The following is a 23,150-nucleotide window of genomic DNA, read 5'->3' as shown; positions in this document are numbered from 1 at the left end:
GAAGCTGCCGCAGTAAATAATGCCAGGCCCTCAACTCTGGCCTGATATGGCTGATGGGGCCCAGCTGGGGCCTGGGGCCGGCAGGTGGGGCAGAAAGTGTAAGGGTCTGCTCTCGCTGAAGCCAGAGCTGGGGTGGCCTGGGAAGGTGGGGTGCCCAGAGGGTACCCTGGCCCCAGCTGGTGGAGCCTGAAATTCAGAAGGTCTCCAACGCTATGTCCCCCGCTGCCCCCACGTCTCCTGCCCCTACTGTCTGCATACACCCAGCCCCACCCCCCACCAGGAGAGACACTTGAAGTGGGGACCCAGCCCTGGGCTTGCTTGGCCCCCCCACAATCCTCCCTGCTCCCCACCCCAAAGCGATTCCTGGAAGGCTGGCTGCTTCCTCGCAGAATGGAGGGCACCCTGGGTGTACTGTCCCAGTGGATTTCCCTGGACTCCAGCATTCTGCCCGTCCACCTGCCAGGCTTCACCCTGGGCTGTTGTGCCCCCGACCACATAGACTCCCCAGACCCCTGAAGAACCCTTAAGACCCAGAGTTCCCTGTGGCCCGACCCTGGGATCCCACAGTGTGGGTGCTTCTGTGGAAGGGGTCAGATGCTGACCCAGCACCTCCAATCCCAAAAGGCTGAGCCCCCAACTTTGCACACTCTGGGGGGGGCCCGAGAGGCAGCAGAGGCCTCCCACCTCCACGAGGGTCACAGAGCTGAAAGGCCTGTCCAAGGCCACCTCTGTTCCCAAAGCCTTGGTGGCACGTGCCTCCCATCCTCTCTTTCACTTCTGACCAAGACCTTCCCCAGCCTCCCCCAGTCAGGATACTCTGATTCCCGCCCTGACTCGGGTAGCCCCCTACTGCCAGCCTAGGCCACCCCGGGGTGGAGAGGACGGAGCCCCCATGTCACACAGGCACATTCTCTCCGGAGTGCAGTTTCCACACCACGGCACCAGCAAGTGGTTAAATTCAATGAGACAGCAGAACTCCCATATTTCAGAAGACAGTGAGGAGAGTGTCATCACGACCTTGAGGAAAGGAAAGCGATCTTAAACAAGACATCAATCATAAGGCTGGGGGGCAGATTTAACTACAGAAAACAAAGAGCCTGTGATCTAGCAAGAATTCCATAAAAGTTAAAAGACAGGCCATAAAAGGGGGACTTTTTTTTTTCCATACATATAACTAACAAGGGTTAGTACCCAGCATATGGAAATAACTCTGACGAAGCAACTAGAGAACTTTATCAAGTTCCTCATAGGAGCGGAATCTGAATGGTTAAGACCTAAGAAAAGGTGCTCAAGTTCGTCACTTATCAGAAAGAGCAGATTAAAATCACAAGAAACAGCCACATGTCCACCAGAATGACTAAAGTTTTGAAGTCTGATGATGCGGAGGATGGCAAGAACAGCAAGCAACGAGAACAATGGCATGTAAATCACGTTGGCCACTTTGGGGAAGGCTCAGGAGGGTCTAGTGAGGAGATAAGGATCGCAGCCTCAGCAGTTCCTCCCCAGGCGTGTGTCCAACAGAAATGTGCGCACTTGTGCCCCAAATAACACCAGGGTGAATGTGCCTGCTCACAGCAGGGCTGTCTGGAAACCACGTCTGAAAACAGCCAAAGGTCCCCCAATGGCAGAGTGGAGAAATCAACCCTGGCACACAGTGGAAAAACCACACAGCTGTGGCAAGAGTGAGCTACAGCTGCAACACGGATGAATCTGACAGTTGGAGCATCGAAAATGGCACGCATGCACGCTCAGTCACTCAGTCGTGTCCGGCTCTGTGTGACCCCATGGACTGTAGCCCACCAGGCTCCTCTGTCCATGGGGATTCTCCAGGCAAGAATACCCTCCTCCAGGGGATCTTCCCAACGCAGGGATCAAACCCAGGTCTCCCGTATTACAGGCAGATTCTTTACCATCTGAGCCACCAGGGAAGCCCAAGAATATGGGAGTGGGTAGCCTATCCCGTCTCCAGGGATTTAAGGCATACATTACCCCAAATTCACAGCAAATCCAAAAGCTAGCAGCGCTAGCTATTAACTAAGGAAATAGGGTGATGGCAAAACAATAGAGCAAAGCAGGTAATGAGCATAAAAGTCAGGCTGCAGCAAAGCTTCTGGCAGAGGGAACGGGTTGTGCATGGCAAGGAAGCTTCTGGAATCCTGGCTATGTTCTATGTCTTGATCTGAGTGGCAATGATATGAGAGATCATTTTATATGTATTTGTAAAACTGTGCATATATGCTTCATGCACTTTTCTGTATTAGGTTGTGTGGGCAGCTCATTATTTTTTCAAAAACACAAGTGTATCTGAGCACCCACTGTGCCGGGCACTGGGACTCCTCACACAGACTTGCACCCAGCCCTGTTCCTGGCGCTCATGGTCCAGGAGTTCATGGAATGAGGATGCAAGTTCTATGGTTTCCCCTTGGCCAGCAGAGCGCGGGGTCTCCCGGCTACCATAACCTCAAGCTCACTGTGGGTGGTCGGCTGAGCCCCCTGCTGACTGGTAGGGTGCAGCCTCCCATGGCTCCCATTCTCTCCTGGTCCCCCACCCTGTTCAGAAATGCAGAGACAGTTCTGAAGGGGACCCCTCCAATGCATGTCACGTTTCCTTCCCCAGTGGGGGAGGCACAGGGCTTGAACTGGTTCCTCCCAGCCCCCACCCTCCCTCCCAAGAGCAAACATGGCCTTGGCCCCCAGGCCCAGCGCTCTGTCCCTTGCCACCTCCCAGTCTTCAGAGATGATGGTGCAAAGAGCCTTCCCTCGACTCCCAGGCTGTGGGGCTGGACCCAGGCCAGCGCCGTGTGGATCCTGCAGGCTCAGGGCCAAGGGGATGCGATGGGAAGGACATCTCCCCAACCTGTTTACGGCCCGGCCGCTATCTCCAGCTCCAATCTGCGGCCTCCCTTTATCTCAGCGGGGCCAGCCCCGGGTTCCCAGCAGCAGCCTCCCCACTGCTCACTTCCTGCCAGCGACCCAGTGTTACAGGAATATGCACACTGAACTTGGCTCACGTGCGTGTGTGTGTGTGTGTGCACAAGTGTACGCCCACACCCCAGAGATCCTGTCCCTGGAGAGGAGCCAGGGGGCCTGGGGGTACCTCAAGAGGCAGCCACCCCAGGACTCATATCTCACTCCCCTGAAAACCTGCCCACCATCCTCACCCTGCTCGCGGGACAGACACCTCTAGAAGGCCAGGAAGGGGCTAACTCGGAGACCCCCAGCTTTCCCCAGCATGTGTTCCTCACCCACTCTTGCCTCCTCCTGCACAGGGGCCCTGTAGCCCTCCACGGTCAGAGCTCCCGACAGGGCTCCCTGCCTCCCACGACAGTGTCCATACTGCATGGGGGTCCCCGGGGTCAGGGAAGTTGGGCCATTGCCCCCTCATCATCCATTCAACTGAAATCACGGAGTACTGGGGGGCTGCTGCTGGTCTGGGCACACAGGACACTTCGAAGGCCAAGAGCGTCCTGACCTCTCCCCAAACCTGCAGGCAGTGAGAAGAGACCCTACTGACACCCCAGAGGAGAGCCACCTCCCTTCTCTGCTAGAAGGGGGTCAGGGTGCTTCCCAGAAGGAGCGTCTCAGCTGAGACAAGAAAACAGAGACGGTGGTAACCAGAGACACGTGCCACTGGCTGGGGGGCGGGGGGTGGTTTCCGGGCAGAAGGCATGCAGGTGCAAAGATCTCGGGGTGAGAGTGAGGCCAGTGCATTCGGGGAATCAGAAAGGGCTGCAGCACTGTGAGGGAGACAGCTGTGAGGATGCGACGGGGTAGGGGGTGGGGTGAGGGGGGCCGGGGGTGGGCAGTGCGGGCTGCATCCCGGGGGTGGAGGCAGGGGCAGGAGCCCAATGTGGCCTCACCTAGGGCAGTGGCTATGGAGTGGGCGGGTCTGCATGGAGGCAGGAGAGGACCCCAGGCCTCCAGGTTCACAGTCGGGGAGGGGGCTGAGGAGGAGAGAAGGGGATCGGCCCAGTGACCTGGGGTGCTGGGGAGGGACGAGCAATGCTGGCTGCACCACGGGCTTCTGGCTTCTCATCCTAGTCTGGGAGCTGTGGACTGTCCTTGGCTTACCAATGGGGTGACTGGACCTCACACACTCCAGGGACACACACATATATACATGCACACAGACATACATACGTATACACCAGTACACACACACGGGCATATATAAACGTGCGTGTGTGCGTGCTAAGTTGCTTCAGTCATGTCCGGGTCTTTGAGACCCTATGGACCGTAGCCAGCCAGGCTCCTCTGTCAATGGGATTCTCCAGGCAAGAATACTGGAGTGGGTTGCCATGCCCTCCTCCAGGGGATCTTCCAGACGCAGGGATCAAATCTGTGTCTCTGACAGTGGCAGATGGTTTCTTCACCACTAGCACCACCTGGATGCCCATACACACACACGCCCACACACAAACATGTACACATATGGACAAGCACGCCTTGTTTCACGGAGCTTCGAAGATATTGCTTTTATCTTTTTTTTTTTTAACAAATTGAAGGTTTGCAGCAACCCTGCATCAAGCAAGTCTATTAGCACCATTGTTCCAAGAGCACACTCTCACTTTGCGTCTCAGCGTCACATTTGGGTAATTCTCGAAATGTTTTAAATTGTCCAACAAAAATATTACAACTCACTGGGACTTCCCTGGCGGTCCAGTGGTTAATTAAGACTCCACACTTCTACAAGTTCAGTCCCTGATCGGAAACTAAGATCCTGCCTGCTGTGCAGCCAAAAAAAAGAAAACAAAAAGATTATAACTCATTGACGGCTCAGATGACGGTTAGCAATTTTAGCAATAAAATATTTTTACTTAAGGTATGTACATTGTTTTTAGACATAATGCGACTGCACACTTAAAAGACTACAGTGTTGTGTAAGCATAACTTACGTGCATTGGGAAACCAAAACATTCATGCAACACACTTTGCGATACCTAATTGCAGTGGTCTAGAAGCAAACCGGCAATATCTCTTGAGGTGTGCTCATACATGCGCATAACAAATACTAGTACAGTTACATATACCCACGAGTATACACACATGTGCACAGTGCACACATACCTGGCTGGGCATGCCAACATGCATGCACACACAAACTCATACACATATACATATATACATACATACGTAGACACATTCACACACATGCATGTGCCTACACAACTCCCTGAGACCAAGTCTTGGTCAGAGGGTCTCTGAAGCGCCAATACTCTGGCCACCTGATGCAAAGAGCCGACTCACTGGAAAAGAACCTGATGCTGGGAAAGATTGAGGGCAAGAGAAGGGGGAGACAGAGGATGAGATAGTTGGATGGCATCACCGACTCAATGGACACGAGTTTGAGCAAACTCTGGGAGATGGTGAAGGTCAGGGAAGCCTGGCGTGCTGCAGTCCATGGGGTTGCAAAGAGTCGGACACAACTTAACAACTGAACAACAGCAAGCCCCCATGATGAGGCCTCAGAAACAGGCCATGGAGGGCCCCCAGCCTTCTCCCACGATAGCCCAAGCTTCCTGCTCCGTTCACGCTGGGGAAGCCACCACTGGGCAAGGAGGGGGTGGCCCAGGTGCCCTGGGACAAGATAGGCGGTGATAAGCAGCCACCTGGCAGAAGCAACTTTTGTTGGGGCCAACTTTCCCCAGGAAGCGCCCAGCTCGCTGAGGAAACAGCTCTGCCCTGGGAGGAGAAAGGCCCAGTTTGGTGACCAGCTGTTTCACCTTGGTGGCATTTTCGGGTAGCTCTGAGGCCCATGCCTAATCCCTCTCCCCCAGGGTTGCAGTGAGGATTAGCAGGGAAGGTGAAATGCCCGCAAACATAAGGCCATTCTGTGGCTCTGCCATGGCTGGGAGGTGCCTGGGGATCCAGCTGTTTGCCCCCTTCTCCCTGCTCCCCCTAAAGCCACCATCACTGCCCCAGCCCCTCCCTTCCTTCCCACAGAGGCCTCTACTCCCCGCCCCCCATCCCCCACTTCCCAGCAGCAGGGCTGGAGCCAGACACTGAGATAAGGGGCTTGTTTTCTCAGGGCCCGGAATTCAGTGGAGATTGTGGGTCAGGGCCGCAGAGCACCAAGGGGGGAGTTGGGGAGGGCAGAGTGGGCCTTTCCTTTAGATGGGTGTCCTTGGGGCCCCAGATCCTACAGGGACTTGCGATTTCTGCCCTCTCACGATGGCTCTGCAGGCACAGGGGAGAGGACTCCATCTCCACCCCCGCTCCCTTCTCTTTCAGGCCTCAAATGTTCCAGCTGCCTCTGAGTGCAAGCCTTTGCTGAAGCTGTTCCCACTGCCTGGAACACTCTCCCTCTGCCTTTGTCTGATTAACACCTTGCTCTGCCTTCCAAGCTCAGCCAATCACTGCTTCCTCCAAGAAGCCTGCCCTGATGCTTCAGCCAGGCCTGTTGCAACTTTTCCCAGAGCCAACAGGCAGCATCATGTCCCCATCCCAAAGAACTTAACTCCAAGGGCAAGCTACTTTGCTCTCCTCTATCCCCAGACCTGACCTGGAGCAGACACACGTCAGAGCTCCGATGAAGGTCAGTGTCAGAGTCCTCTTTGCTGAGGGCTGCCCTGATCAGAGCTGTGGGTGCCTCTTCTGGTCATGTTCAGTCCTTAGGGTCCGGTCTCCTCCCATGAGGAAGAGACATCTGTGGCCCACACTTGGGGAATCGGAGCTGCTAGTGGAGCCGGGCGCCCAGAGAGAGGCCGGTCCTCCCCGGCCGAGGGACGGTCAACCCTGTAGGAGACCCAGTCCAGGCGGAGTCGGGCTGCACCCCACAGCAGCGGCACCAAACCCCAGCGCCCTGGGCTGTGACCAGTAACCACAATAAAACAGCAGAAGTAAGACAGAAAACACTCATCTGTGGCATTTACTACCAGCCAGGCGCCAGACTCAGCACAAAAAAACCCTTAAGTCATCAAATTCTGAAAACAGCCCATTTTGCATTTAAGGAGACTGAGGTGCAGAGAGGTTAATTGACTTGTCCAAAACCACCCACCTGCTAAGTGGGGACTTGAGTCAGTCAGGGCCCTTCACCACTCCCCACCCCCCAACCCGACACTGGCCCGGGGTGGAAGCAGCACCCTTTCCCCCACCAAGGGCCAGTGGGTACGGAGGAGGGGACTCTTTGTCACCCCCCTAATTCCACCTCCATTATGCCCCTGAAGTCGGATGCTCAGACTTCGGGATCATCTTTGTATCCCTCTGCCTGGCACCCAGACAATGCCTGGCACCAAAAGGTGCACAATAAATCTGTATTGAAAAAAGTAGATGATGGGAAGCTACTTTTTTAGGGGCAACATAGCACAGTCCAGTTAGAGCTGGACGCTCCCGGCCAAGCGACCTTAGGCACGTTCATTGCCTCTGTGCGTCTCAGTTTCCCCATCTGTAAAATGGGGTGATAATAACGCTGGTCAACGGACAGCTGTTGGGAGGCTTAACTGTTTTAACACTTGTAAAGTGTCTGGGACAGTCCTGGACACACGGTAAAAACGCACATGAGCGTCTGCTCAATAGAAACTTGCCTGGGCTTTGTTTCTTCATGGGTAAGCGCGCAACCCTTCCTCTCTCTCCCTCAGTCCAAGTTCGCTCCGAGCCGAACGCGGCGAAAGCGGAACTACAACTCCCAGGATGCCTCTGGAGTGCGCTCAGCGTCGGCCGCGACGAAAGCTGAACTACAACTCCCAGCATGCCGCGGGGCCCTGCGGCCAGCCGGGGTCAATCGCGGCCGAAGTCTGGAAAGCCCTGCCACTCCGATCCGGCCGAGGAAGATCGGGGCTGGAGGGCCCGGCACTATCCCCGCCATGCTCCGCAGACTGACCCGGGCCGCGACCCCGCGGCAGCGGGTCTTCTGGGCGCGGAGGTCTGGGAGCCTGGCGGAGGTTCTGACGTACGTGGTGGACCTGCGCAGCGACACGGTGACCAAGCCCGGGCCGGCCATGAGGCGCGCCATGGCCGAGGCCGTAGTGGGGGACGACGACTACGGCGAGGACCCCACCGTCCGCGGTGAGCCCGGCGTGCAGGCCGGAGCCGGGGGTCCTCGCGGCGACCCCAGGGCGCTGTCCGTGGTGCTGGCGGGAGCGGAGGCCCGGGGCTCGGGGTGGCGGCTCAGCTGCAGGCCGTGCATTGCGCTCGGTTTCCTTGCAGCTCAGTCTGACCCATCACTCTAGAGCCTGTTAGAAATGCAGAGTCTCGGGTCCCACACCGGACCTCCGGAGCCAGAATCTGCAAGTTAACAGGATCGCCGGGCGATCTGTGTGCTCATTGAAGTGCGGCCCCAAGACACGATGAGAGTGGGTGTTATCTCATCTTGCAGAGGAGGGCTTTGAGAAGCTAGGCCAGGTGCTCTAAGTCCCACGTCGAGTAAACGGCAAATCAGGACTCGAACTCAGGTCTTCTCACTCTGGAACCCTTGGCTATTGTCCTGCACCCACCACCTTCCCACATGAAAACAACAGAAAACCCATCTAGAAAGGGTTTCTCCACAGGCTGCTCCTCTAGAGGTGTGAGTTCTAGAAACCTCGAAAGTGTTTTCAAGATGGTTGAAAGTTGCTGCCACCCACCCTGGTTTGAGGGTTGGTGCCATAGTGACCATTACTATTGCTGGGGTGTGTACAAACTGTCAGCTGTGCCAGGGGCAAGTCGCGGGGTCGTGGCTTTAGCCCTGAGGGCCTGGATGTGGGGTCAGGTAATGATGGGGCTGATCAAGCATCCAGCAGACACCCACTGTTGTCCTGGAACTTCAAAGATGTTGACCCACTGCTCATCAGGCAGTCTGACGCATAGACAGTCATCGCCCTGGGTGAGGGAGGTGCTGGGGTTAAAGCATCCACAGAGAGTGCCTTGGAGACTAGGGGTGGGTGAGGAGAAACATGGGACTCACAGGAAAGGGGGACTTTGTGGAGGAACCTCTTCAAAGATGAATGAGATGCTCTACCCCTAGTCCCGGGCATGGAAGAGAGTGCTGGCTCACCAGGGCAGCAGCATAGTGGTGAGAAAGGTGTTCAGGATATGGATGGGGAATGTGGCTGGAGCTGGGGTGTAGGACAGCACCCTTGTTCCTGGAGGGGAGGCAGAGGCCAGATCCCATTGGTCTTGAATGTCATGGCAAAGGGAGGGGAGCTTTAAAGCAGGAGCCGGAAGTCCCGCCCCCTTCCAGCCCCCCAGAGTCTCCTTCTGAGGGCTCCTGTCCTTGTGTTCTGGGAGAGGAAGTCAGCAGAGAAACCACAGGGCCCCACCTGCAAGGGACTGATGGGAAAGGAAGTCAGACAGGTGTGAGGTCTGGGTGGGACAGGAGGGTTCAAACCACAGAGTTTCAATGTTGGGGGGGGAGGGGTGGAGAACACGGCCCAAGAGGAGGCGGGGGTGCGGGGGAAGGCGGTCAGAGGGTTGACTGAGGGGCCCCTGAACCCAGATGTGCAGCCACCCAGACCGCAGACTGCAGTTGGAAGACTGGGGCTGGCGTCCGGACTGGCCACTCACCACAGCCTTGGGCAAGATGTCCTTATGCGGACAAGGGGCTCATGGGGTCAGTTAGGAGAGGACTTTGAAAAGTGCCATTGTTAATGGGGCCCCTACCCCCATCCCTTCCTGCTTCAGAGCTGCAGGCCACGGCTGCAGAGCTGCTTGGGGTGGAGCGGACCCTGTTCGTGCCCACAAACACCATGGCCAACCTCATCTCTGGTGAGCGCGGGGCGACCTTCACTTGCCCCCCAGGCCCTCCTTCCACACTTCTCGCTTTTGTAGAGGGGGCTGTGAGAACATCAGTGGCGCTCTGAGCCATCTGGAGCCCATACCACACCCTTCTCTCACCCCTTCCTGCTGGGGGTCTCGCCCCCGAACCTCGTGACTTCCCTGCAGGCTGCCACACCTTTGTAAATTGCCTCTTTATCAAGCGGTCTGGTTTCCCAGTTGGTGCCCTCTGTTTCCTCTGGCACCTGACTGATGCTGTGCCCTGGGCTGCTGAGCCCTCAAAGGGGAGCACTGTGGCTGGCCTCCCCTTGCAGGAGGTACTCTGCAGGGGGGCTGCAGAGAATCGGGAGGAGGAACAGAATGTGCAGGGCCCAACGATCCACAGGCCTAGACTTGTGGACTTAGTAGGATGCTTTCCAGCACATGGCAGGAAGGTGTCTTAAAGGGGCGCTCTCTCCTAATTGGCATAAGGCACTTGGGAGCTGCCTGTGGCCCTGAGGGTCAGACTGGCTGAGCTGGGTGGGGACAGATGCGGGGAGGATATGGCCCAGGAGGAGGTGGGGTGCAGAGGGTTGACTGAGGGCCCCCTGGACCCGCATGTGCGGCCACCGAGACCACAGGCTTCAGCTGGCAGATGCAGTCTGCCAACACTTGATGCCAACACTGCCCCCACCCCATCTACCTTAGTGATGTGTCACTGCCGGCGCCGGGGCTCCCAGCTCCTCCTGGGGCATGAATGCCACCTCCATGTCTATGAGCAGGGCGGGGTGGCTCAGGTAAGCACCCAGCACCTCTCACCCTGGGGCTAGCACAGGATGCTCAACACTTGTGGTGGGAACCTGCTTCCCAGGCACCAGGCTGGGACCTGCAGAGGAAGAAATGGCTGGGCCGGTGGCCTCTCTGGGGGAGGCAGGAAGGAGAGCCATTCCCAGATTGACCACGCTGGGGCAGGCTAGGCTCAGTCCTGCAGCCTGTATGCTGGCTGTATGCCTGCTGCCCCCTAGTGGGCACTCAGTGCACTGGGCGCTCAGGCCGGAGGGACACCAACCTCTCAGGCAAACATGGTGTCTTCCATCCTCCCTGGCTGGGATGTCTGTGCCCATGGCTACAGCTCAAGTGGAAGCCTCCATGGCCCAGAGCTGGGGAGGAGCAGACAAGACAGGGGTAGGAGGTACTTTTGGATCCCTGAACCTTATCCTCTGTCCCCCCCACACCTGCAGATCGCAGGGGTGCACTCCCACCCCCTCCCAGACCTGCCCCACGGCACCCTGGACCTGGCTGAGCTGGAGAGGCTGGTCACACGGGGCCTTGGGAGCCCCTACCACCCGGTCTGTGAGCTCATTTGCCTGGAGAACACCCACAGCAGCTCGGGGGGCCGGGTCCTCCCCATGGAATACCTACGCCAGGTAGGCCCAGCCCCACCGCTGTGCCCCCAGCACTAGCCAGCTACTGGCTTTCTGTCCCCTGGGTCCCCTGCTGGGGTTTAGTCTCCTCTGAAACATGTCTGTGTGCCCATCAGTGGCCAGAACTGCTCTGGGAGACACGGGTGTGATTCTAGATGCAGCTGCAAAGGGGATGATGGCCCAGTGTAGACACCCCCCAGGGCTCCAACCTTCCTCCAAAGAGCAGAGACCCACCCTTGGGGGTGAGTCCCCGAGCAGCACCAGCTTGGCCAGGTCTTACGGCCAGCGTGCAAGGACTGAGCGCTGGCACTCTCCCCTCGAGAGCCTGAGGGCCAGCTCACCCTCACCTGGGAAACAGGGCTGAGGGCTCCCCTCCAATGGGGCTGTGGTGCTGCTTAGACAGGACGAGGCATCCGTGGCCTGGCCTGCAGTGAGCCCGCCGTAAACAGGAGATAAAGCCCTTATCGTCGACCCCCTTTCACAGAGGACGGCCCAGGCCCAGACCCAGAGTGACTGCCAAGCTGGTCACCAACCACGCAGACCCTTCGTCCTTCCTCCAGGAGACAAGCCCGGTGACTTTCTAGTGACCTTTTGGAGACCCATTCTCCCCCCAGCTCAGCCCCTCTGACCCCACCTGCGTCTTGCCTGCAGGTGCACTTGCTGGCCCGACGCTATGGGGTCCGCATCCACCTGGACGGGGCGCGGTTGATGAACGCCGCGGTGGCTCTGGGCGTGCCCCCTGCCCGCATCGTGGAGCACTGCGACTCTGTGTCTTTTTGTTTTTCCAAGGTAGGGAAGCTACAGGAGGGTGGAGGTGCCCACTGCAAGAGGCTGAGCTGTGTCCTGGGGCTCCTGGGCAGGCAGGTGCTCACCCTGGGTCCTCTAACCCCCTCCCCTAATGAGGCCACAGTGTCTGCCCCTCCACATCCCTCTTGCCCCCTCCAGAGCCCCGAGAACAGAGATGCACACCTATGGGCAGGCGGGCAGGACTCCTCTCTTCCTTCAGGGCCTCGGTGCACCAGTGGGGGCCCTGGTTGGGGGACCCAAGGACTTCATTGAAGAAGCCTGGCGCCTCCGGAAAGCCCTGGGTGGAGGGATGCGCCAGGCAGGGGTGCTGGCCGCAGCTGCCCTGGTGGGACTGGCTGACGCCGAGGAGATGCTGCAGAGGGACCACCAGAATGCCCAGAGATTCGCCAGAGGTGCCTGATACCCCATCACTTCCCTTTGGCCCCAGGGTGGTCCTTGGGGGTCCCCTGTAGCAGGGCCCAAGTCCCCAGCAGGTGTGCATCCCTCCAGCTCAAGTAGGTGAAGGTCAGTCACCAAACCAGAAGGGGTGGGATCCAGGGAACGAGGGCTTTACCAGACCACACCCAGTGCAGGGCCTGGACTAGTCGGCACCCAGTAGGGGTCAGTAACTCTCTGCAGGATCCAGCAGAATGTAGCCTTGAACCTAGGTTGAATCCTCACAACCCCACAATGTCTCCACTTTACAGATGAGGAAACCGAGAGGTTAATTGATTTGACTAAAGAAAATGTTAGTCACTCTGTTGTGTCCGACTCTCTGCGGCCCATGGACTGTAGCCCACCAGGCTCCTCTGTCCATGGAATTCTCCAGGCAAGAATACTGGAGTGGGTTGCCATTCCCTTCTCCAGGGGACCTTCCCAACTCAGAGACTGAACCCAAGTCTTCCACATTGCAGGCAGATTCTTTACCATCTGAGTCACCACTAATGTGTCTAAGGTCACAGCTAAAACGTAGCAGGGCCAAGTCTGCCCAGGTCAGGACTAAGGCTCCCTCCTTTCTTCCCTCTACAGTTGGGCTGCCCTCTGCCTTTCCTGGGTGACAAGGCCAGGGTGGTAGGGGTAGCTGTACAGTTCTGGGGTTGGGCTCAACTCACCACAGGACTTGGGCCCAGGGCTCCAGGAACTGGCGTCCCCCGTCTGCTCTGTGGATCCCACCGCCGTGGAGACCAACATGGTGATGGTGAGGGTGGACGGGCTGCCTCCTGAGGAGCTGTGCCAGCGCCTGCAGGCCGTGAGCGCTGACGAGGTGGCCCAGACCGGCCACGCGGTGCGCGTGCTGCTCTTCCCCTGGACTGAGCGGTCAGTGCGCGCCGTGTGGCACCGGGACGTCTCCGCGCAGGACACGGAGCTGGCGCTGGGAAAGTGGGCGTTCGTGCTTAGGACCCTGCGGACGGGGTGACGGACCCTGTGCCTTGGCTAGGATGGACGGAGGTGACGAGGGCAGGTATCTCCAGCGAGGAGGCGGAAGGAGAGGCGGTAAAATGACACCCCTGTTATCTGCTGGCCTTCTGGGACCCCCTCACTCCTGTGACACGTGGGGTGATGCCTTCCACCTGTTCATTCAGCAGACCCCGCGTGCTGCTGTGTCTGGGATGGGGGCCCAAGCATGCTGGGACAGGTGGGACACCCACCACAGCCCAGGGGGCATGAGAGCATTTTGGGGACCAGCAGGAGGAAGGACAAGAGGACACGGAAAGGGACGCCGGCGTCGGGTGGCCTGGTGGGGGGCTGGGGCTTTACCTTGCAATCGTCTGACTTGTTAAACAATAAATTTACCTTTTAAAACAATAACTGTCTTTTTGCTTACAAAATAATGTCATTACAGCACATAATTTTGGACTGGATCTCCTTTCTAGGGACTCGGTGGTTAAGACCACCTTCCTCTGAGTCCCTCTGCTGTCCACCTGAAACTACCACATGGGCTACATGCCAATATAAAATAAAAAGAATATATCTATACAACGCTCCTGCCGAGGTTAACCAGAAGACCCGGACAAAATATACTTTCAAAAACCACCTAAGAATAACCACTATTCCTATTTTTTTGCATATTTCATTCTGGATATGTATGTATGTATATATACATTTATATGAAGCTGCATCTGGGTTTTTTAAAATAGGGGAGATAGGCCATCACGTCAGTGCTTTAGAAAACCCTTAACAGGTATCGTAGGAGGAGGAATAGCTTTGTGAGGGTAGGGGATACGTCAGTTTAAGAACATTGTTTCAGCCCCATGCACGAGTAGTTAGAAACTGCCAGAAGCAGAAGTGTAGGCGTGGCGCTTAGGAGAGGACCTGGACGGGAGGCACGGAGGTGAGCGTGAGCCACAGGAGAAAAGGCATCCGTGGTGGGCCAAGGAAGCCTGAAGCTGAGGACCGGCCTTCTTTGCCTCCCTCCCTTATTTTTATTTATTTATTTATTGGCCATACTGCGTGGCATGTGGGATCTTAGTTCCTCGACCAGGGAATGAACCCAGGCCCCCTGCAGTAGAAGCTTGGAGTCTTAATCACTGGACCATCAGGGAGGTCCCTGCCTCCCTCCTTAGAAGAATCTAGATGTGGCTATACTCTGGGAAATGCAGCATCCGGGACTCCCCAAGGCCCCAGAATCATTCTCCTGTGTGAGAAGGTGACCATAACAGAGAATCCGAAGAAAATCAGCACCTCTAAACCTCTGCAGTGTCCCCTGCAAATGTGCACTGTGCGTGAGTGAAGTCGCTCAGTCGTGTCCGACTCTTTGCAGCTTCATGGACTGTAGCCTACCAGGCTCCTCTGTCCATGGGATTCTCCAGGCAATAGTCCTGGAGTGGATTGCCATTTCCCTCTCCAGGGGATCTTCCCAACCCAAGGCTCGAACCCGGGTCTCCCGCACTGTAGACAGACGCTTTACCATGTGAGCCACCGGGGAAGCCGTGCACTGTAATAGTAATCAACTGAACTGAATGGTAATCCAACACTTGGTAACAAATTACTCCCCCACAGCGATAATCCTTTTATTATCATTTGGTTTCTGTGGTCCAGGCATTAGGGAGAGGAGTTCCGGGAGCTTCTCAGGAGGCTGCAGTGGAGACCGGACTAGGGGCCAGGGCCAGTGGGAGGCACCCACTGTGGACTTTCACCAGCCCGAGACTGAGGCTCTCCTGGGCTGGCATCTCTGAATCACGGCCAGGTCTGTTCTAGAGAGGGAAGGGGCAAGTGCCCCCCCCTCCCCCGCCGCAACCCTAGGGAGTTCTGGGATCTGAGGCTCACCCATGTGTGTCTGGTCCACCCAGGATTAAACCCTCACACTGCTGAGCCCCAGCTGCGGTGGGAGAGGAGGGAGAGGTCAGAGGAGAGCCTCCCAAGCTGAGAGGGCCTGCCCACAGAGCCAGCCCCTGGAACCAACGTGAGGCCCCGGGGGTCCTCCCTGCCTGTGCCGGCCAGAAATGAGAAAGAGCTGACCGAGTCTGCCAAAGACGACTCCAGACGGACGGACACACACAGCATGCACAGGATGTCTCTGGATGGATGGACACACACACACACAGACCTGGTGACAGGCTTCCCCTGCACTGTTTGTAAGCCATGGGCATGTATTATCTTAAGTGAATAAAGGTTCAACTGCACACAGAACAAGCTGATTTATTTATGGACACACTGGCACAATGTTAGACCCTAAAACACAGGTAGGAACGGCAGCCCGCATTTAACAGCCCCTCCCCCCCGCCCCCGCTCTTTGTCCCTCAGGGGGACTCCCCAGATGGTACCAGCCCCTGATGGTCCCGAGCTTCATGTAACCACCCTGCCTCCAGCCATGAAGGGAGACTGGGGAAGGGGAAAGACCAAGGTAAGAGACGCTGCCATGGACCCCCACACATACCTCAGACTCAAGAGGGCCCTGAGCCTCAAACAAACGCTGAGTAGGTCTTCAGGTCCTGCCCAGAGTGGAAGGAGCCTCAGCCTTCACAGACCATGATGACACCCACGTGTCACGGGCAGGCCACCCACCTTCCTGTCTGTCTGGCCCTTAGAGGCACACTGGGTCTGGGTCTGCCTCCATTCAACAAGCCTGCGGCCAAAACTCCAGGCTCTGGCCTCTGTTGCCCCTGGCAGCCGCCCCGCCTGGTAGAGAAGCCCCTCACTCTCCACCCTGGCATGGCTGCCCCACCCCACAGGACTTCCACACCTGCTTGCCCAGGGGCCCACATGGGATCACAGACATCCCTCTGGGAACTACAGACGAGGGTGGGCTCCCGGAGCACCGGCCCCAGGACAAGGAAGAGACCTGAAAACAAGGGGGTGGAGATATGCCCAACCCCCTCTGCCCCCCCTGCACCTGGAAATCCAAGAGGCCCCCCAGTCCTCAGTCTCCTCCCCACCAACAGCTGCCCTGGGGAGGGGCGGGGGGAGGACAGAACATGGCATGGAAGGCCTGGTGAGGGCCTGGCATAGAGTGTTTGACGGATATCTGCTTCTCCCTTGAACTGCCCCCTCTGAGGCCTGGGGCAGCTTTTCCGCCTGACGCAGGTCCCTAGGACTGGGGCCAGCTGTGGCCCACCAGGACGGGTGCGGAGGGGCGGGCACAGGACACAGCCTCGAGAAGCAAGGGGACCCGGTGACCAGCCAAGAGCCTGCAGCGCCCCGCCCCCACTACCACCACAGCCGTCCCTGGTCCCTTTGATCCCACTTTCTGGGTCTCGCCTTTCTCACCTCTAAGAAGAGGCCAAACCAGTTAGTCCCTGAAGGCACAATGGGCAGGGGAGCCCCCCAAACATCAAGCAACAGGAGCCTGGATTCTCAGCTCTACCCCGCACCCCCCACCCCGCACGCACCCTAGGGCCCACTCCCAGCCAGGACTCCAGCCCGGCAGAACAGTCAGAACAGGGCTCCTAGCCTCCTTCCCACGGCCTCTCAGGCTCGGCTGCCCCAAACCCCAGGAGGTGCAAAGGGAAATGGAGCCCCTCTCCCCCAACCTGCCTGCCTGGGACTCAAATGACCACAGAGTGGGGGGCGCCCGGCTGCCCGCCCAGGCTGAGGGCTCGGGCCGCTGTGAGCAGGAGGGCGCCGCTGAGTGACTCCGCAGCACAGGAGCCCCAGGCCAGGGCCAGGGACCAGCCGAAGCTGATGCGGACGTCCTGCATGTGCTGGGGGCCGTACTGGCGGGCCGTCTCTGTGAAGGCCAGCTGTGAGTAGCTGATGTAGATGATGACCCCCGCCAGGGTCAGGGCGCCTGGGGAGGAGGTGCAGAGTGACCACTCAGTGCATCTGCCTGCTGAGGGCACCTGCCCTACCTGGGACCCTGGCACGGTGGTCCAGTAGACATGGCCTGTGCCCACTGGCCTTTGGGAGGATGGAGGTTCCAATTCAGTCCTGAAACTTCAGGACCTCACCCTACAAAACCCCTTGCAAACAGTACTACCTACACCCCCAATAGGTAGTCCCTACTCACATAAATGCCCCCGAATACACAGCCCCCTCCCATCGCCCCTGGAGTTATACACACACACACACACACACACACACACAGAGCCAGTGGCCTCTACTGGCAGCCGGGAAGCGTGGAAAGCTCTGGAGCTCTGGCCAGACATCCTGAGCCAGGCCCCTGACCTGCACCTCTGGCCCCCTCCTCCTTGCAGTTCCCCTCCCCACTTCACTGGCCCACAGCCTCCCCTCCTGACCATTGCTCAGTCCCTCTTTCAGAGGCCCTGTCCCCTCCCCAGGTCTGAGTTTCAGGCCCTTCCTACAGATCCCATGACCCCAGTCTGTCCCCAAGCGAGGACACCCTCCTCCCTCCCACCCTGCATCTCTGCAGGAAGAAGACTGGCTTTGCACCTAGGGCATGGTGACCCTGCGGGGTCGGGGCAAGCAAAGAGCTGGGCACCAGGACATTTGCCTGTCCACCCAGGTTCGGGGGGCCAGCCCAGAGAGCCGCCCTCTGTCCCACCGCTGCAGGCTGATGTCAAGGCCTGCCCTTGGTGCCAGCTGCCGGGAATGTAGGTGGGGTCCTGGGACCTCCAAAGGCACATCCTGGGTGCATGGTGGACACTGCCCAGTTAAGGCCCGAGGCAAACCTTCGGGGCTAGGTCTGCATCTCACTGGGACCCAGAGAAGGGGCAGACCCTGGGCTCCCCACACTGCCTGCCCCTTACTCAGGTCCTCTGGGATTCCTCACTTGACCAAAGACGGGAAGGATGGACTGGCCTCCATCAGCCTAGGGCTGGCTGGAGCCACCACAGAAGTTATGGATTTAATTTTGGGAAGCTGTGAAGCCAAATCAACTGCAGGGCTCTGGGACTGGGGTCAGTGCCCAGCTGGGGTGGGGGTGCTGAACACATCCCTCAGGCTTCTTCAGGGAACTGTGTGCAGCTGAGGCCCCAGAAACAGAAGTTCTGTCTCAGCCTACAGCAGTCAGAGCTCCCAGCCAAGTCCCCCTGTCCCACCCCCTCCCCAACCCAGGCTGCCCCACCAGCTGAGCACGCCTCTTCAAGCTGCCAGCTACTTCCGTCCAGCCTGGCTCTGGGCAGGACCCGCTGCTCTGCTAGAGTAAGCTCCCAAGCTGGACCCCAACCTGGAACACCTAACTCTTCCTGGGGACTGAGGTGCCCAGGTCCGCCTCCTGCCAGACTGCTCTGAACCTCAGACTTCCTGAGATGACTCAGGCCTCTCCCCTGGCTGGCTCTGGAGCCTCGAGCCAGGTGATGGCCATGGGACTCATCACCCCAGGCTCCATGTGCCCCCAGGCCCTTAGCTCAGGGCCCAGCCAGCAGCGACCTAGAACCCTCCGTGTCCCTCCCCCTTCTGCAGTGACAATGGGGGGGATTGGGGTGATCTGGCCTCACGAAGGTCCCCTTGGTGTGACAGTCCTGACTCCGAGCCCCCAAAGCTGGGGCCCTGGCCCCACTGCAGCCCCCCGGGCAGGCTCCTGACAGTGACGTCAGGGGATCTGTTTCAACCAGGAGCCTGCCATGCAAGGAAAGCGGCCAGTCCAACCCCGGCGCAGGGGAGCAGACGGGGTGCTCCTGGAACCCGGCCCACTGTCTGCCCTCCGTGGAGCAGGGGAGTGGCCCTGGCTCTGCCTCCAGGCTCTCCCTCCGCCCGCTGGCCTGGTGCCTTGGGTCCAAGGGCAATGCTGAGGATTCCTGTCACCGCCAGGTTTCCTGGTTACAATCCCACCCAATTACTCCTCTCAGTGGCTTCCCAAGGTCCTCTTAATTGGATTTTGGACACACACAGTCTCTGGGGTCAGGCTAGGGCCGATGTTTTGATTCTTCCTGTTCTCATTCTCTGAACCATACACCTAGGCGGCTCAGCCCCCTGGCAGTTGGCACCCACTCCCTCCTGACCAAGCCTCCCAAAGGGCCCAGCAGCCCCTGGGGAGGAAGCAGGCCTGCCCAGGAGGGAGCCCCGGCCAGTGTGGTCTGGTCCTCCTGCTGCAGCCCTGGCAGGAGAGCCAGCCCGGGATGCCAGACTCAGCTCAGGCCTCGGCCCTGGACAGGAGGGGCCACTGAGGACTGACCCGAGGAGCCTCCAGCCCACAGTCAATGATGGCCAGCCTTGGGCAGCTGGGGACACCAGGTGGCTGGCTGGGACAGATGGCCCCGAAAGACAGTGATGGGGATTTCAGGACCAGCTTCCTGCTGAGCTCAGGGAATCCTCAGACATCTCAGCAGGAAGCTGTGACCCGAGGGCCTGCATCTGTCACTGCATCCCTGAGGGAGGGCTGGGCCCAGTGCCTGCGGGCTACGTGAATGTCAGTGATCACGCTGTTACTAGTCAAAGTCTGGACCTGGCTCCGCTGGGGTCACTGCCAAGGAATCCAAGGCCCTGTGTCACCCTGTCTTAATGCTCAGGCCTGCCTGGCTGATGCCAAACCCCTACCCATGTTGCCCCCTCCCTGGGATGGTCTTGGAAGGAAAGGGGAATGGATGGGGGCTGATCCCACCCACCTCATGCAGGTCCAGCAGGGCACATCCTGGGCTCACCTCGGAGATGCTCGTGCCTCCTGCTCCTGGCAGCTCAACTCGGGGCTCCTGACCCCCGTCCCTGGCTCTGGCCCCAGCATTCCTGCCCCTCCAAAGGCCCCAGTGCCACCCAGGACGCCTCACCTGCTGCAGTTCAATCCCCAGGGTGGGTCTAGGCTCAGAGCAGCCAGGGGTTGGGGCAGTGAGACAGGCAGAACCCCACTCCCAGGACCTGCAGCCCCATAGCCCCTGGACTCACCCCCCAGCAAGAAGTAGCAGCCAGTGAAGAGCAGCAGAGGGATGCTCTGGACCAGGGAGCTGAGGAGGCCACAGATCCAGCCACACACAATGAGGACGAGGCTCACAGGCAGGACCACCAAGACGGCTCGGTGCAGCACTGCCAGGAGAGGGGGCTCAGGGAACAGACCGGGCCCCCAAGGGAGGTTCAGCAGAGCACTTCAGAGCCCTGTGTGCCTGAACGTCCTCCTTCGTAGGACACATGGGACTGTTCTGGCCCTGGCCGGAGGAGGAGCTGGCCATCTAATTCCCTGTGATGTCTCCATGGTAACCACCCGACCCTCCCTGGCACAGGGGCAGCAGACACATGCCCCTCAACTCACCAGGTGGGAGATGCCCACTGAGTAGACCCATTTAGGAACATAAAAGAGAATCCAGAAGATGCACAGGGAGGGCGAGACAGCATCTGTGGTTATAAGCTAACAGCAGAGCCTGGGGGGGCCAAGGCCAGTCAGGAGAAGTTCTCAAGCAACTATGGAAATGTCCTCTGGGCAACACAGGGTCTAGCTGGAATCAGTTCTGTGGGTCTAGGAGGAGGGATTCTGAGCCTTGCCTGGAGGTCAAGGAAGGAGGGCGTGACTCCCACCCCAGCACTCACAGATGAGGTGCTGCATCGAAGTAGAGGTGTCCAGGCTCTCACTGGCAAAAGGGTCGATCAGGGGGATGCAGCTGTTGTGCCCTAAAAAGTGGAAAGAACGCACAGCCTGATGGGCTGGATATTGCTGGGTATACCCCACCCACCGTACTTCTCAGAGATAGGTGGGCTGCTGACTCTCACCACCCTCCACCGGGCCAAGGGCCCTCAGTTTCTTCCCTGGAACTCAGAGTTGGGGCTCAAATGGGTTTGGAGGGCTCAAGACCTTTCATTTTGCTTATATGATGTGCAAATAATAGCTACATGGAGGCCTGTCGAAAAATATCAAACACTGCAAAGAGAATGCCCTCAGGCCCTCCTTGGGCCTGCTCACACATGGAGGCCAGGCTATGCCTGCATGAGAAAGGGGCATGCAATATGGGCTCTCCGGCCACACACTAGGGCGCACACACATGCACAAGTCGTGAACGCCTGGAGCCTTAGGCTGTCTGTGGGGCGGTTGAATCAACTGTGCTCTCCTTCCTCCCCGGTAGCTCTGAGGAAGGCTCTGTCTCTCTCTCTCTCACACACACACGTTTACACATGCTCCCACACATCCCTGCCACCCTGGGCATGTCCTGCGCAGGGGAAGCCCCCAGGCTGGTCCCAGCTTGGTGAGGTCCCCAGCTGAGGAGTGTGTGGAAGCCCACCCCTCCCTAAACGGGACAGAGCCCTTGCCTCTCTGCATTCAGGTCTGAAGCCATGTGGTGCTCCTGTTTTCTTCCCTGTGCCAGGCCGAGGGGTGTGGAGAACTGGGGCCCCGCGCCACAGCCCTGGCTGAGCCTGACAGGGAGCAGGGACCAGACTGAGCCCTGGACAGAAATGAAGAAACAACTCTGGGTCACTGGGATGAGGAACCCTGGTCTTGCCAGGGCCCCAGCTCCCCACACCCGGGCCTCCCCCGACACACGGGCTCCTACCTCAGCCCAGGGACCCTGCAGATGAGTGACAAGCACAGCGCTGAGTGCCCCTGGGTGCCAGGCCTGCCCGTGCCTCCCCCAGCCCCACTCTTCCCACCCCGACTCCTGCATCTCCAGAGGCCTCATTTTCTCCCCTGACCAACAAGGCTGAGGGACAAGGTGCCGGGTCACCCCTCGATGTCCTGCCACCTGCCAAGTGACGTGCCATCGCTTGGAACACAAGACCGGCCCCCAAAGGGTGAGGGCACGGGACTGTGGAGGAAGCCTGCTCTGGAAAGTTCTTGGGGCCCTTCTGGGGCCACCCTGGGCCCCTCCTTTTCACTTCCCACCCTTGGACGGTGGGAGTTGAGCCCTCCTCCAGCCAGACTGTCAGGGAGAGAGTTGGGGGGAAGGGGTATGTACCCTTGAGGGCAGACAGGCGGGGGAGGGGGTGTCTTCTCGGCGCTGCTCTGGGGAGGGGTGCGGCCCGCTGAGTCTGAGGGGAAGGGTCGTATGGGGGAGGGACAGCCGGTACCTTCGCAGATGCGCCAGAGCCCCGAGTGGGAGGAGAGCTGCCCGTGGCCGCTGTGGTTGCTGGCGTCCGCCACCTCCAGGAGGTACCAGTAGTCGCTGGCCACGGCAGCCGCCAGCAGCACAAAGCTGAGCAGCGCGCCCAGGGCAGCAGCCGGGAGCAGTGCGCCCAGCCGCGCCATGCGGTCAGGATACCAGGATCAGAGCCGAGCGGAGTGGGATGTAGGAGAGCCGAGGGAGCCAGGAGGTGAGGGGCAGCTGGGGGCTGGGGTGTGGGGGCAGCGCAGGAAGCCGGGACTTAGGGAGTGGAGAGACCCGAGAGAGTCTCAAGAGAGGGGGTTCAGGGATCCTGAGGGAGTAGGTCTACCGAAGGGGCACGGGGTGGGGTGGGGGTAGGTGGGGGTTTGGGGAGCGGGGCCGGGGAGGGGGCCCGGGAATGGGGAGCAGGAGCAGCAGGTGGGCTCTTCCGGGTATGGTGCCCCTCGGGTGCACAAGGAACTCCCACCTGTCTGTGATCGCCAAGCTACCTCCCAGGGGAAGGAGGAGGAAGCCGGGCTGGCGCAGCGCTGTGTTCAAATCCCAGCGTCCCTGGCTGTGGGTCCCTGGGCAAAAGCCTTAATTTCTCTAAACCTCGGCTTCTTCAGCTCCCAAATAGCCAAGCTGAGGAGGGAGGGTGGGGCCAGAAAAGCCCGGGTGGAGACTCAGCAGGAAGCTTGAATGGTGGGAGGCAGCTCCCCCCCTCAACCTCCAGCCCTTACACTGGAACACTTGGCTGCTGGTTGGCCCAGCGGTGTGGGTCTTAATCAGTCTCCAAGATCAACCACCAGAGGTTCCTGATAAAGCGGGTGGGCTTGTGAGGGGCTACAGAAGGGAGCCTGGCTTCCTATTAGTTGCAATTACTAATGCCCTGGGAGGCTAGCCTCTGCCTGTCCATCACTCACTCACAACCATT

At 58.8% G+C, this 23,150-nt stretch overlaps 2 protein-coding genes across 2 annotated transcripts; one reads left to right on the top strand and one right to left on the bottom strand.

Moving 5' to 3' along the window:
* Positions 1–7,694: 7,694 nt before the first annotated feature.
* Positions 7,695–13,685, top strand: LOC102396503 (probable low-specificity L-threonine aldolase 2). Its single transcript, XM_006064106.4, has 7 exons — positions 7,695–8,004; positions 9,598–9,681; positions 10,378–10,466; positions 10,911–11,096; positions 11,745–11,882; positions 12,100–12,292; positions 13,010–13,685. The coding sequence occupies exons 1-7, from the start codon at positions 7,803–7,805 to the stop codon at positions 13,294–13,296; spliced, it is 1,179 nt and encodes a 392-aa protein (XP_006064168.3). The 5' UTR covers positions 7,695–7,802; the 3' UTR covers positions 13,297–13,685.
* A 1,913-nt stretch (positions 13,686–15,598) lies between these two features.
* On the bottom strand, positions 15,599–22,556 carry TMEM235 (transmembrane protein 235). The gene is made up of 4 exons (XM_006064252.3): positions 22,203–22,556; positions 20,733–20,813; positions 20,097–20,234; positions 15,599–17,106 (listed from the first exon to the last, which is right to left on the bottom strand). The coding sequence occupies exons 1-4, from the start codon at positions 22,378–22,380 to the stop codon at positions 16,865–16,867; spliced, it is 639 nt and encodes a 212-aa protein (XP_006064314.3). The 5' UTR covers positions 22,381–22,556; the 3' UTR covers positions 15,599–16,864.
* Positions 22,557–23,150: the final 594 nt, after the last annotated feature.

Source organism: Bubalus bubalis, chromosome 3 (genome assembly GCF_019923935.1).
Source record: "Bubalus bubalis isolate 160015118507 breed Murrah chromosome 3, NDDB_SH_1, whole genome shotgun sequence".
In the NCBI taxonomy this organism is placed as follows: Eukaryota; Metazoa; Chordata; class Mammalia; order Artiodactyla; family Bovidae; genus Bubalus; species Bubalus bubalis.
This window is presented reverse-complemented; position numbering and strand designations above follow the sequence as displayed.

Bases quoted from the DNA above. Each gene is read 5' to 3' on its own strand.
- TMEM235 (XM_006064252.3), bottom strand. From the start codon at position 22,380: ATGGCGCGGCTGGGCGCACTGCTCCCGGCTGCTGCCCTGGGCGCGCTG. The intron at 20,814-22,202 runs GTACCGGCTGTC...TCCACTTTTTAG, and splicing joins GCTCTGGCGCATCTGCGAAG to GGCACAACAGCTGCATCCCC. The intron at 17,107-20,096 runs GTGAGTCCAGGG...CCTCCTCCCCAG, and splicing joins CTGCTACTTCTTGCTGGGGG to GCGCCCTGACCCTGGCGGGG.
- LOC102396503 (XM_006064106.4), top strand. From the start codon at position 7,803: ATGCTCCGCAGACTGACCCGGGCCGCGACCCCGCGGCAGCGGGTCTTC. The intron at 11,097-11,744 runs GTAGGCCCAGCC...TCTTGCCTGCAG, and splicing joins CCATGGAATACCTACGCCAG to GTGCACTTGCTGGCCCGACG. The intron at 11,883-12,099 runs GTAGGGAAGCTA...CTCTTCCTTCAG, and splicing joins TGTCTTTTTGTTTTTCCAAG to GGCCTCGGTGCACCAGTGGG.